At 64.1% G+C, this 13,822-nt stretch overlaps 1 protein-coding gene across 1 annotated transcript in view; it reads left to right on the forward strand.

Annotated features, from left to right (window-relative positions):
• Positions 1 to 13,822, forward strand: part of LOC309677891 (coronin-7-like) — a 38,151-nt gene that overhangs the window by 3,256 nt on the left and 21,073 nt on the right. The window contains exons 2-8 of the mRNA XM_082490790.1: positions 265 to 361; positions 653 to 727; positions 2,477 to 2,547; positions 2,904 to 3,087; positions 3,719 to 3,795; positions 4,961 to 5,011; positions 13,642 to 13,728. Coding sequence (XP_082346916.1) covers positions 265 to 361; positions 653 to 727; positions 2,477 to 2,547; positions 2,904 to 3,087; positions 3,719 to 3,795; positions 4,961 to 5,011; positions 13,642 to 13,728 — 642 coding nt within the window. The remainder of the gene's footprint in view (positions 1 to 264; positions 362 to 652; positions 728 to 2,476; positions 2,548 to 2,903; positions 3,088 to 3,718; positions 3,796 to 4,960; positions 5,012 to 13,641; positions 13,729 to 13,822) is intronic.

Genomic DNA, 13,822 nt, shown 5'->3' on the forward strand with positions numbered 1-13,822 from the left:
GCTGCGCTTTTATTTAGGGAGCGGGAGCATTCACATTGCTTCGGCCCTCCCAGAGGATGGGGCCCTACAAATGTACCTCCAGCACAATCCCGTTGGTGTTGGCAGCCTCCGTGTAGCACCAGGTCCATCGGTGTGGAGCTCTGTTGAGGCTGAGGGTCTCTAGCGATGCTGTGCCGATGCTTCGTTGTCTCCGCTCTGGCCGCAGCGTCAAACTCCTCCAAAGCAGAGGGACATCCTGATGTGGGTTTTCCTTCTCCATCCCAGGCCTGGATTGGGGGTATCCGAGCGGGCTCCATCGCGTCCTGTGGGAACCACGTGAAGGCCAGCTGTCGCTGGATCGCCTTCAATGCTGAGGCAGCAGGTGAGGCACAAGGGAAGGGGTGCTGAGCACGGCTCGGGGGGTGGGATGGATTTGTCCCTGTGGTCCCTGCAGGGCTGGGTGGTGAGTCAGCACCACGGACCCCAGGAGGCACGAGGGCGAGTGGAGGAGGCTCTCCCCAGGTTCCCCCAGGTGCTGCCAGTCCCCCACCTCTTGGCTTGCATTGCAAAGCTGGGTGGCCCCACCATGTCCCAGGCTGTGGGGAGGGGTCCCTGGGAGCATCATGCGGGTGATGGGCGGGCTGGTGACCTGCTCCTGTGTCTTCTCCTGCAGGAGTGCTGGGCATCGTGCCACTGGAGTGCGAGCATGGAGGCAAGAGGACTGTGTCTCAGCTCTGCTGCCACTCAGGTGAGCTGGGTGTCTGCCAGCCCCATTCCGGCTTGTTTCATGCCTCCGCCGCACTCTGCACTGGGGCACTGAGGGGTCGGATACCACCTCCTACCTCCGCAGGAAGTGTTTGGTCCTGCCTGGGCTGTGCAGAGGGGCTCAGGTGCTGAGTCCCAGCCCCGGGTGTTGTGTTGGGCTGTCTGTTTCCCAGGTGAGGGGCTTGGGGCACTGCTGGAGTCCCCAGGGACCATCACCCATGGGCAGGGTGACCCTGACAAGCCTCTCTGAGGCACAAGCCAACTGCAGCCGCGCTGACCACGCAGGGCTCTGCCAGGCTGGGCTTTTGCTAAGGAGTCAAATTGATCCACGTCCCTTCATCTCTTGAGCTGCAGCAAGGTCTGGACACATAGCTCTTGCTCATGCCGTTCCTCTAGTACATCCTTCCCATGTTACTCATCACACACCCTGAAATTCACAGTACGCCCAGTGCTGGGCTGGCGGAGGAGCTGGCGATGGCATCACCGCGGGTGTACCCAGCTCCAGTGATGGGAGGAACAGGCTGGACTGGTGGCTACATGGCCCTGAGCAGCTCTGATGTGAGCAGAGCGAGTGCTGCAGGGGAAGAGGCATTTGGCAGCATTGCCACTGGCAGAGGAGCACACGCCGTGGAGGCGGAGGGCTCTGCCTCCTGCCCGGGCACGGGAAAGGAGTGCTGGGGAGCCCGGGGTACCCCTCTCCCGGTGTCAGAGCAGCAGTGCCAGCCTGGGGGGCACTGACTGCCCATTTCCCCCAAAATATTGCAGCAGAGCAGCAAGACGGGAGCCCATCCCAGCACCGCCTCCCCACGTGCGGTGCCTTGGCACGGCTGCAGTACGGCACAGCGTGCCCAGCCTGTCCTGCCTCTTCCAGGCTCACTCCCTGCCCCAGCGGCGCAGGGCTGGGCGCGGAGAGCTGCACCGTGCTCACAAGCAAGGCAGTGAGCTCCGCCGCTCCCAGGGGAGCGCTGGAGGGGCGCATGGGGAACCAGCGCAACATTAACAGCTTCTTAATGAGATTTACCATGAGCCCTTTGAAGCCAGAGCAACGCCTCTGAAGCAGGGAAGGGATTTTTTTTCTCTCCTCCTCGGGGCAAATGCAGCAGAGCGAGCTGCTTGCTTTTCGTGCCTCCCAGGCCTGTCTCTCCACAGCCTTCTGGATGCGGAAAAGTACACAGTGACCTACTTTCCCGAGCGTGCCAAATGTATCCGAGGGGCTGCTGCTGATGGTGCCAGCCCTTCTCCCACGGGGCTCTGCTGCCGGAGCCGCAAGGAGCATCCCTGCTGCCGGCGCACCGAGCCGGGGCATTACAAAGGGAGCCTTGTTACTAACATGGCCTCGCTCGCCAGCATCCGGGCCGGCAGAGATGTCCTTGTGCTGTTCGTGCTTCTCCCTGTGCCTCCTGGGGATGTCTGTCCTGAAATTGGAGCCAAACCGGGGTGGCAGTGGGTTAAACGGGGAGATGCAATTGTGCGGTGCTGCCCTTCAGGGCTCCTGTTCCCCACTGAAGGGCTGCGAGACCCTGATGGACAGTGTGGAGGGGCTCAGGCTCTCACAGCAAAGCTGAGCTGCTCCAAAATGCCTTGGTTGGGGCTGGATCTGCCCCTGCCTGCACACCCCTGCCTGCATGTGTGTGTTTATGAAAAGACTCTGAGGCTGGGGAAGAGCATAGGTGGGCAGACGCGTTGTCTGCAGGGGTAAGGTGAGGATAAACCTCTGCCCTTCTCCTTCCAGATGTGGTGACGGACTTTGACTTCTCACCCTTTGATCAGCTCCTACTGGCTACCAGCTCTGCTGATGAGATGGTGAGTGCTCGGTGCCAGGGGTCCCACGGGGACACCCAGCATCCCGCAGTGTCTCTCGGGGATTCACTGTAGAGCCCGGGGGAGATGGGAATAAGAGGAGCTTAGGGTGGAGGGTGCCAGCCCTGGGGAGTGGTGTGGGACATCCCCAGGTTGTGGGGGGCAGGGCAGATGGTGTCAGCCCTGTCACACCTGGGATGCCCGCAGCTCTGATCCCACCGAGCTGCAGTGAGGGGGCACCTGGTGTCCTCAGAGACCAAAGCTTGGAAAAGCAGCAAGCCCAGGTCAAGCACTGCCGGCACCCAGCCGGGTCCAGCTCACCTGCCTGGGGACTGACCCACCTCTCCCTGGGGCTGCAGGTGAAGGTGTGGCGCCTGCCGGAGAGCGGCCAGGACATGCCCAGTGGTGCGGGGCTGACCCTGGGGCCCGGGGGAAGTCCAGTGGACATACTGCAGTTCCACCCCACGGCAGATGGCGTCCTGGCCAGCGGCGCAGGGAAGCAAGTCACCGTCTGGGATGTGGGGCAGCAGCAACCGCTGACAGGTAGGCATGGCTGTGACCGCCAGCTCCTGCCCGCAACGTGTGTGTCCACCGTGCTGGTGGCCTGGGCTCAAGCAACGGGCTCAAGTCCAGACCTCGGTGTCACCAAATAAGCAGCACAGATGGCTTTTCGGGCAGGCAGCACTGCAGCCCCTCATGCGTGTGTATGGGCTCCACTACACTCTGATGTAGCGGTGCAAAAGGCTCCTGTACTGCCCAGGGTGGCTGCAGCAGCTTTGCTGGGGATCCCCTGGGGTGACAGGTCCCTCTCCCTGAGTGTCCCAGCAGGTGGGTGCTGTGGGCTGTTGCTGACCAGCCTTGCCCAGACCTCAGCTAGCCCCAGAGGGAGGGGAGGCTGGGTGGCAGCGTTGGGATGCGAGTGCCCTGTGGCTTTCCTAGAGCTCCTGCCCTTCGGATCGAGCTGTCAGCAGTGCGGGGGTGCTCCCTGCACGGACACAGCACTGTCCTGATGTGTCCTGGCCCCTGCTCTGGCCGCCACCAGCCCTTCGGAAAAGCCAGATCATTTTCCCTGGGAAGCCCTCCGGTGCTTGTGAGTGGGAGAGCGACAGCTCCTGCCTCGTCCGCAGGAGGAGCCCTGCTTGATCCCAGTCCTGAGCTTGCTTTCCTCCCACAGCCCTGGACTCCCACGGGGACCAGCTCCAAAGCCTGGCCTGGAAGCGAGACGGCCGCCTCCTCGGCACCTCCTGCAAGGTGAGCGGCTCGCACGGGCGACCTCCCTACGGCGCAGCATGGCCAGGCTGCGCCCTGGTGCTGGGGGGCACTCGGTCGTCCAGTTTTGGGGAGAAAAGGGCAGAAATAGGGTCAGCGAGCGGCGCCAGAGCCGAGGAGGACGGGAGCACTAGATGGCGCCTGCTGCTCGCTGCCCGCGCGATGCCGGACATGCCATGGCGCGGGTTGTGCGCAGGCCCTGCATGGCGGCCAAGCGGGCAGGCCGAGCAAGCGGGCAGGCCCCCAGGCCGAGCGAGCGGGCCGACCTCCATGCTGAGCGTGCAGGCAGAGCAAGCGGACGGCCTGAGCGAGCGGCCTCCCCGCTGCGTGCAGGCCCAGCATGGAGGCGAAGCGTGCAGGCCCAGCCAGTTGCCAGGCCCCCAGGCCGTGCAGAGGGGCCGGGAGAGCGGGACCGAGCAGGCGAGCCTGGCTGAGCCTGCAGACCCAGCGAGCCGGTGGCCCCCCTGTGCTGAGGGCGGAGGGCTAAGAGTGCGGGCTGAGCGCGCAGATGGGCCCGAGATGGAGCGTGGAGGCCGGCCAAGCGTGCAGGCTGAGTGTGGAGGCTCAGCGAGCAGTGGGAGCCCTTATACCAAGCGAGCAGACCGTGGGGTGTGGGTCAGCCCCCAAACAGCATCACCACTCTGCACCATGCCATGTGGGTCTAGCCGGCACGGTGTGCGCTCCCCAAATAGTACCCTGGCAGCAAGGCTGGCACCAGGGCACCCCTCTGCTGCCTCTGCACCCCAGACAGCCCTTTCCAAAGGGCATCCCACGCCCCCTCCGGCTGTGGAGAGGGCTCACTCCCCTGCCCGCAGGATGCAGGGGAGCGCTGGCAGGATGGCATCCAAGAGTTTGGGTGCCAGCCCTGGCTCTACTTTGGAGGTTCCCCCCTTCTCTGGGAGCAGTTTTGGGGTGTCAGGGTCCTGGTGCGGCTGTGGGACGTCCTGGGGATGTGCCTCTGCCCACAACGTGGGGCAGGACATGGAGGACACTGTACAAGCCATGCATAGGGGCAGGCACTGCAGGCAGGAGAGTGATGGGCAGGAAGGAGGAGGGCTGCTTGCTCCAGCCTTCTGCCTAATATGGCATGACATCCCGCTGGCCCCAGGGTCCTTAACCCTCCTCTGTTTTCTTTTTATCTCAACAGGACAAGAAACTGCGGATCTTTGACCCCCGAGCCAGTCCGGCTGCCTCCCAGGTACTGTCCCTCCAGGGTGTGCTGGGTGACGTGGTGCAGGCAGCCCTGCCTGACCAGGGTGCCCACTGCCTGCCATGGGGTGGGCTTGGTGCCCCAAACCGTCCCAGCCCTGGGACAGCTTGGGAGAGGCAACGCGATGGCGTGGGCTGAGGGCAGGGGGAATGGGCAGCCTCCTCCTCAGCCCCAGTGGGCTTTGGCCCAGGGAACCCCTGCCATCTCGCCAGGATCGGCGAGCTCCCCCAGTGCATCGGCACACTGCTACTGGGGCTGTCTGCCTGCAGGCAGCGATCCCGAGCCCCGTGGCACGAGAGACGCAGTGGGGCTGCGGGCTCCCCGGCTCTACGCCGCCATGCAGGAGCTGGGCAGGAGGCTCTCGGGGACGAGGACCTGCCAAGGGTGAGGGCTGGGCGGCTGGATCTGCACAGCTCAGCAAATAACAGCGATTAGGAAATAAGTAGAGGACTTAAGCCTTGACGTCGAGTTTAAACAGCCTCTTATTAGAGGTTTCCTGTGGCTTGGGGGCTCTGGCTGCCGGCGGCCGCCATCCGTTGCTGCTGGAACCCTTTGGGAGGGGAAGGATGCAGTGGAGAGCAAGGCGAGATGGTTGCAGCGGGTTCTGCTGCTCTTTGTGCCTCTCCTGCCACTGGTGTGCGCGTGCCCGTGGGCTTGGGAAGCCGATGGTCTCTGGTGCCTGTGCTCGGCCATGGCGGTAATCCCGGGCACCGACTGACACCGATTGGTGCTCTGGTGCTGTGCTGTACTGGGACTGCTGCAGCCAGCTGCCCCTGCGCAGAGCCTGGGTGCTGAGCTCCCGTAAGGCCCCTGGATGCTTTCTGTGCGTACAAGCGGTGCCCTGATCCTTCAGGCAGCCTTATAAATACAACACCACAATATATAAACGTAAACCCAGCGGTTACATGTGTAAGTGAGCCAGGGCAAAGTGCTCCCAGCCTTTGCATGTGACGCTCCCCTGCTCTGGGTGCTCGGCGCGGCTGGAAGGTACTAGTCTCCGCTCCCAAATTCATCCTGCGCCCATCCGCCAACAGCCTCGGGTGCTGCTCCCCTCTTCGCCCGCCCCCCCTGCTTCTCTCCCCGCCAGACCTGTCGGCTTCTATAACGGCGTTTTGGTGAAGCTGCGAGCGTGATGGGCTTGAGCCAAGTCTCCTGGGGAGGGTGGACTCTGTCTCGCTGAGCTATTAAAAATAACGTGTGAATGATGGTGGCTGTTCAAAGCAGGCAGCTCGCTTCCCTCCGCTGCCGTCTGATCCAGCCCGGGGCCGGCGCTCAGGGTTTGCCAAGAGAAATATGCACCTTCGCTGCCGCAGCTGAGTGCTGAAGTGCCGCAGCCCTAACCCGGGCCGGCTGAGAAATGATGAAGATGTTTAGTCTTGGAGAAGTACTGCGCTGAAGGGGAAAACTTTAAAATGCCATAAATCCTCTGGAAGTTTGCACAGGGCTTGCTTAGCCAAGAGGAATAGCACTCCTGTGTTTTGTTTTTTCTTTTTTTCCCCGGTTGCTGGAGGGCCGGGTTATTTGGAAAGGTTCCTTCTTCCCTCTGGGCCAGCGTGGTTACGAAACCGGGTGATGCCGGGGCCACCGTGCAGTGCTAGCACCTTGCGAGCTCCCGCCTTTGAAGTCATCTGGCTTTTTTTTTTTTTTTTTTTGCAGAGGTGAGCGGCACGATGGGTTTTCCAGCTGGGCTGGTCCCTGCGGTGCTGCGGGCTGGGTTTCCTCCGCAGCAGGCGAAGGGCTCGGGATCAGCACCACCGCTGGCTCACCCCAGTCCCTTTGCGACGCGCAGTGCCGAAGCCAGCCTCGGCAGAGGGCTGCTCCTCCGGCTGGTTTTCTTAATTTTCCAAGCCTGCCTCATTAAACCATGCCTTTTTTTAGAGCAGGGGAAAAGGATGAGAAGGAGCTAAAATAAGAGCCTTGGGGAGGAGGGGTCCCCACCACATTTCGGTGATGCCTGACTGTGCTCTCAGGTCTTGCGGATGCAGTGCGCGCGGGGCTGGGGTCTGAGGATGGATGGTGAGGAGGGTGACTGGCCGGGTGCCCACACCCCGCATCCGTGCCCCAGTGGTGGCCTGACCCCCCCCATTCCTGGCTATGGCCGTGGCAGCTATTTTGAGCACACCCCGACAGCAGGCAGGAGTGTGTGACGCAGCAAGAGCAGCATGGCTGGGGTCTGGCTGACCCCGCAGGGTGCCCGGTACGTACCCAAGGCTGTGATTTCCCTTGGGAGAGCAGTGGCCTCATCCTGCTGGACCGTCGTGGCTGCATCTGGGCTGGAGCGGGGAGCGTTTTGCTCCCTTTGCGAGCATTAGGGCTGTGCTTGCACCCCGTTGTTCCTCAGCGTGCCTCCTCGGGGCCATTAAACAGGCAGCGGAGATGCCAGGGCCACCCCTTTGCTGCAGCGGGTCCTGCTGTGCCTCCCCGTGCAGCCACGCTCCCCCTGCCTGGCTGGGGCTGGGTCTGAGTGCCGCCGTCCTTCTGGAGCGATCCCAGGAGTCCCGTCCTCCGCCTTATCCCTCCCAAGGCCACGGTCCCCTGGCTGCAGCCCGCCTTCCCCTCCCACGGGTGCTGGTGGTCACCCTCCTCGCCTTGACCCTCTCCCTGGAAGCGAGTCACATCCTCTTCCTCCCAGCTTCAGCTCTGCCGTGGCTCGGCGCTTCTCCCCTTCCACCCTCGCTCCCCCCCTGCAATGCCAGGCCAAACCCCCAAAAACAGCCCTTCTGCCTCCCCCTGGACCCTGCCCTTGGGGTGCATCCTGCGCCAGCCATGGTCCTTCAGGCATGGGGGGACAAGGCTGGAAGATAAGGTGTTGAGTGGGGGGGTCGGAGCACTGGGAGGATGCCTGTACCCCGACTGATGCCCCAGGTGGGTCGCCATGACCAGCACCGAGCAGCAATTTGGGTATGCAGCACCCTGCCAGCACAGCGGGCTGGGGTCTTGCCTTGTCCTCTAAAGCAGTGCCTTCTGAAGCAGGGGGCACACAGCAAACTGGGGGGACAGAGGGGCAGGAGAAAATATTAGACCTTCATCTGCATGTGCATATTATTTATACATGAGTCAATATACATCTGCTGAGAGGGTATCCCCAAAAATATTTACTGACAAGAGCATGCAAACCCCCAAACCACTTAGAGATGCTGCTGGAAAGAAGGAAGGTGGCTTGTGGGGGCAGAAAGCTGCTACATGTGGGGTCTGTCCCGTACTGTGTGGGCAGCGTGGCCCCATGTGAGCCTGTGCCCCAGTTCGGTGTGGCAAAGGGACAACTACCGGACACAGCATTGCTCCGGGCCAGCGGTGTGCGGAGCCAATGGGCCACATCCCACCCCTGCATGCCGCGCACGAGGGGCTGCGTGCATCTGGCCGGCACCTGGCTCCCATTATGGACCGCGGCGGGTGCCGCCGGTGCCGGGCTGCGGGGCCGCTGCCGAGCGCAGCCAGTGTGGGATGGAGAGGAGCCGTCTTCGTTCTCACGAGAAACTTCCCTTGTCGGCGTTTTGGCAGGACTGGGGGCGAGGGAACGGCCGTGCACGCTGTGCGAGCGCACGCTCCTGCTCACGTTTTAATGAGCTCCGTTTTAATGAGCAGGACAGGGGCTGAGGGCAGCTGGGGACAGCTGGGAGGGTGTCCCCGTGGGTTTGTCCCCATTGTGGGTTTGTGTGTCGTCCCCCCCCACCTCGTGAGCTATGCTAGGGGCAGAGCTCAGTGCCTGGGAGCACCCGAGGCTCGCAGCCCCCCAAGTGCACCCGATGTAGGGCAGGACTGTGCTGTCCCCCTAGGCTGGGGGTGTCCCACCTCTGCCCATGGCCGCAGGGATGGAAGAGGGACTCCAACCCCTCTCCCAAACAGTGGCCACCATCCCATCGGCCATATCAGCCCCCACTATGGTGGGAGAGGACAGCAGGGAGAGGGTCTCCGTGGTCTGTGTCACCATTGGTGGCAGGGCGATGCTGTGGTGAGATGGAGATCCAGGCTGGGGTGACCCAGCCATGCCCATAGCCAGGGCCCCGCAGACCCTGATGTGTCACCTCTGCCCAGGATCCGGCCGTCAGCCCAGGGCCGGTTGGGGACTGCTCGCCGGGGGAAGGCGCATCAGGACATAGAGGACTTTTAGCCTTCCTCTCCCCCACCCCATCAGCACGGTATCCCACGCTGGGGTCACCCCGGGGGTACCTGACTCCCAGCCTCGGCAGCGGCTTCCTCCGGGCTGGGGGAAGGTCCACAGCATCCCACATTCCCAAGGAGACCGTGGGAAGCTTTGAAAAAGTTGGCCTGGCTCTGGGCTGCCTATTTATAGCACCGCACGCTCGGCGCTCTCATGCTTCTGTTCCCCAGCGTAGCTGCACGGGACTGTTTATATTTCCTCTGCTCTGCTTCCCCCTCGGCTGTCCTTCCCAGGAATGCCGCTTGGTATGGCAGACATGGGGAAGTCAAGGAGGATTTGGGATGAGGCAGCAGCATCGCAAGGGATGCAGGCATGCAGGGGCACTGGCTCACCCTCGTCTGGATGCTCTTCCCTCCCGCTGGGGACAGCCTCGCCTGCTCGGCAGGGTGCAGGCACAGGGTTGCGAGTCTGTCCCCCGCTTACCTGGGGCTGAGGGTCCGGTATGGCATTTCAGGAGCTCCCCTGGGACTCCTGGCGGGCTCATAGTCAAGCGGGCAACAGTGTTTTGGGGATTTAAGAGCAGCGTCATAGCAGGGCTTGCGGGGCCGGTGGCTGCAAGGAAAGATAAGAGGAAGGATGGGTGCTGATGGGTGCTGCGGTCTGCCTGGCCCACGTGGCCCTGCTCCCATCCCAGCCCCATGCCTGAGCATCCGTGCAGAGGTGGGAGCCTCCACAGCCGTGGGGGCTGTCCCAGTGGGAGCTCACTCGCCGTCCTGCCCTTGCTGAGCTGGTGGCATCCTCGGGGACATTGCGTTGGCCTCGCCAAGGACAGGAGGGGCTGGACAGAGGTGGGGGGGACTGTGCTGGCAGCAGGGTGGGAGAGGCAGAGCCTGCACAGCGCTGACAGTGCCCAGCTCCCCAGGGCATGGGGGCACCATGGTGATGCTGGCGGGATCGGGGAGGTGACATAGGCTCACCCCGCTCCCTCCCCACCATGACACAGACTCCCCACACCCAGCAGCGGGCAGGGGCCAGTGCTGGCGGTGACCGCTGCTGGAGCATCGCTGCTGGCATGTGCAGTGGCTGGGCTCCCTGTGCCCCCCCCGGGGCAGGATGTAGCTCAGGGTCTCCCCCGAGCTCCGGGCAGAGACCAGGAGCGGGGCTGGCCTGGGAGAGGCTGCTCTGCTCTCCTGACCACCTCTGGAGTAACCAGGATTTGGCAACCGGGGGAGATTACATTCTTGTGCCGGGAGGAGGATGCAGCGCCATGGTTAACCCCCTCCGCTCCCCAGGCAGCCATTCCTCCTGCCCCCCGCTGCCTCACAGGGTTTGGAGGGAGCAATGACTTCCCCCGTGTGCATGGACCCATCCTTTTGGTCCAGGGAGGAGGTGTCTATCCCCAGAGCCCACCACAGTGCCCTGGCCTAGGGGAGGGACCCCTCCTGCCCTGGCACCCGCTGGCAGAGGGATGGCTCAGCCTGGCTCTGGTGCCTCCTGCACCCACGCAGGTCCCTTCACTGAGGGTTGCTTCCCACGGGGGTCAGATGCTCGTGATCTGCTAGCCATGCCCACGCTCTGCCAGCCACAGGCACGGGCAGGGCTGAGCTGTCCTGGCCCCTGCCAGCCGCAGGACCTCTGCCAAGGGCAGAGCTGTGACCCCCCACAGCTACCTCCCACCCATCCAGCCCCACGGCTCTGCCCTGGGCTCCCCATCCCCGGCTCTCCCTGCCCTGCATCCCTGCTGAGGGTAACGCTCCCCGCAGAGGCAGGGATCACCCCGAGGATCACCGCGGCGCCGGGGCAGCATTTGCTTTGTGTCGGGCCCTCCCAGGCAGCCGAGGAGCCGAAGGCGGTTGCTCCCCGCAAGCAGCTGTTACCAGCTCGCCGTGACCCGCCACGGCATCGCTGCCAACAGCTGCATCCGACACGCTGGCCCTGCTCCCTGCCGCTGGCCCCCCGCAGCCCCCCGCATCCTGCAGCAGAGGGCTCCAGCACTGCACAGGGAGCAGGGCTGGAGAACCCCATGGGTACTGGCACTGTACCCCAGCCTGTCCTGGGAGAGATGTGTTGAGATAGGGAGAGGAACAACCCAGGGAAAGCCTCCCTGTGCTGCCAATCCGGCTCCGAGGAGGGAGCGCAAGCTCCCCCCAGCCTGGGCTGCCTAAAACCAGCTGGGCTGGACCCACACAATGAGCTGGAGGAGGCTGGGCTGCCTTGGCACTGGCATGGCCAGGGAGCTGGGAGGCCTCCTCAGCTCCTCACGTGCCAGCCTGGAGCTGGTGGGCTCCTCTCAGCCTGCCAGGGGGATGAGCAGCTTGGGAGGGATGACCATCCCTCCAGCTGCAGTTGGTCCCCTGCTCCAGGGACAGAGGGGGTGTCCCAGTATCACCCCAGGCTGGGTGCCAGGATCTCTCCCAGCTTCAGGGACCTGCAGCAGCCCCACAGCCACCCCGGGGCTTTCCGCTGACCAAACCACACCGGTGTCCACCATCAGTGCCAGGTCACACCGCCCCATCCTTGCCAAGACCTTGAGCAGCAGGGGAGAGGACGTGGGGCCCCGCACGCTCACCTCTGGCAACATCTGTGCAGCCAGGCGTCAGAGCCACCACCCCGGCCCTGGCCTCCCCGCATACTTGCTGCCATACGTACTGCTCAGCCGGGATGGAACTAATGCAGAAAACATGGCCCCACCACCGCAGCCAGCACGACGTGGGCTGGGAGCCGCAGCGGCATCACCCTGCCCTCTGCCAGCCGTGCCGCCCACCCCCAGGGGGCTGTCACCCACCGCTGTCTCTCGGATGCTGTGCTGGATGGTCCGGGGGACCAGCGGTGCACGGGAGCTAGCGGAGCCAGCACGGTCGGCTATCGAATCTCCAGCTGTTGAGTTTTGGCTGCTGCAACCACACAGCTCAGGTGCAGAAGTGCAGGCTGGCCCCGGCTCCAGGGGTTTCCATCCCTCTCGGCACCGATCCTGGGATGTGTTCCGTTCTCCAGACCCTTCCCCCAGGAGCTGGCTCCGGTGCCAGCATGTTGGAGGTGGGGGACGGGCCCCTCCTGCCCCACATCCTGCCGCCGCGGTTAGGAGCACAGGGCTCGGCTTGGCCAGCGCTACCTCTTCCAAGCGAGCCGTGCTGGCTGGCGAGCGCCGTGTTTGTGCTGGCAAGGAGGCTCGCGTGCCGGAGCCAGGGGGAGGATCAGCTTGGCACCGCGTGCCTTCTCCCTCCCTGGCTGCGGGTGTCTCCGGAGAGCGGGCATCCCGCTGGGGCTGGCGGCCAGGAGCAGAGGTGGCTGCTCCCAGTGGGGCTTCTCTGGTGGGGGGAGTGGGAGATACGACACCTCCGTGCACCCTCGCCGGGCTGCCGCGGTGGCAGAGCCTCGCAGGCGGTCACAGTGCCATCATGAGCAGTGATGCACAGTGCTCACACCGAGGTGGATGCAGCTCATGGGACGCGGCTTCTCCGGCACCGTATGCGTGCCAGCCTGGGGCTGCGGATGCGTGGGCACCCTGCTCTGCCCACCCCATCCCTCCTGCCCCCACACCGTCTCTTCCCTGCCCTGCACAAAGGTGCCGGAAGCGCAGTGCCGGGTTTAGCTTTGGCAGAGCCTTCTGCTTTTCCATGCCAGCTCTGAAATCGTTAGCAGTCTTTTATCGGCACTTCGCAAACGAGAGTGAGGGGGCTGCAAGCGCTGCCTGCGCCATGGGGCGAGCGCTGGCTGCCGGCTCCCACTGCGATGCCGGGAACCGCAGGACCCATCTGGGGGCCACATGGGAGCCGGCAAGCAGCCACCGCCGGCCCTGCGGTAACTCGTCCCCTCCTGTCCTCGGCAGAGCGGCACCGGGGCCGGGGGGGACACCAGGGTTGGGAGGATTGGCAGGATGAGGTGGTGGTGTGGGCTGGGGGGTCCCGGCGGAGTGGGGCTGCAGGGGGTTAGGGCGGTGTGGGGAGTGTGGCCGGGCTCAGTTTGCCATCAGTGTTTCGGTAGCATCTGGACACATGCCGGGCACCCAGCTCCTGCAGCCGGGATTCGGCACGGATGGAGAGCCCGAGGATGCAGCCGGGGAAGTAAGTCTCTGTGACCCCGGCCATGGCTGCGGTCAAGCCTCTTCTCATGCCTGCCGGCACGGAGCAGCTTCCTCGCAGCACACCAGCCCCCGAGCCCCCTTGCTGGGCATGGGGACAGCCCCGGGGGGGGCAGGGAGCCATCCTGTGTCCCCTCACACTCACATTACCTGCTGCCACCCTCTACTCCTCACTGGGAGCCAAGCCAGCTGCTCCACAAAGCAATCACACTGGTACAGGCACAGGGTGGGGGCTCAGGACTGTCACCGCTTGCAGCCTGTCCCCACCGCACTGTCACCGCAGGCATCTCTCAGCAGGGTCGGGACCCAGCGCTCCGCTCCACGTGCTCAGCCCCAGGGCAGTTCACGGCCACCTCCGGTGAAGCACGCGTCCCACACAGTGTGGCCGGTGCAGCTGGGGGCAATACTGACGGCCGTGTCTCCTGTGCCTTGCAGAGCGTCCTGGGACATGAGCACAACAAGGACTCCCGGCTGCTCTGGATGGGCTCCAGCGATTGCCTCATCTCTGTCGGGTTCAGCCAGGTATGGCCCTCACCGGGGAGGTGGCCCTGGCATTACCGGGATGTCCCAGCCCCGCTCCCTGCGGCGGCTGTGCCAGGGCCCCAGGTGCGTTTTG

This window comes from Vanellus vanellus (genome assembly GCF_965231255.1).
Source record: "Vanellus vanellus genome assembly, chromosome: 14".
NCBI classification, from domain to species: Eukaryota; Metazoa; Chordata; class Aves; order Charadriiformes; family Charadriidae; genus Vanellus; species Vanellus vanellus.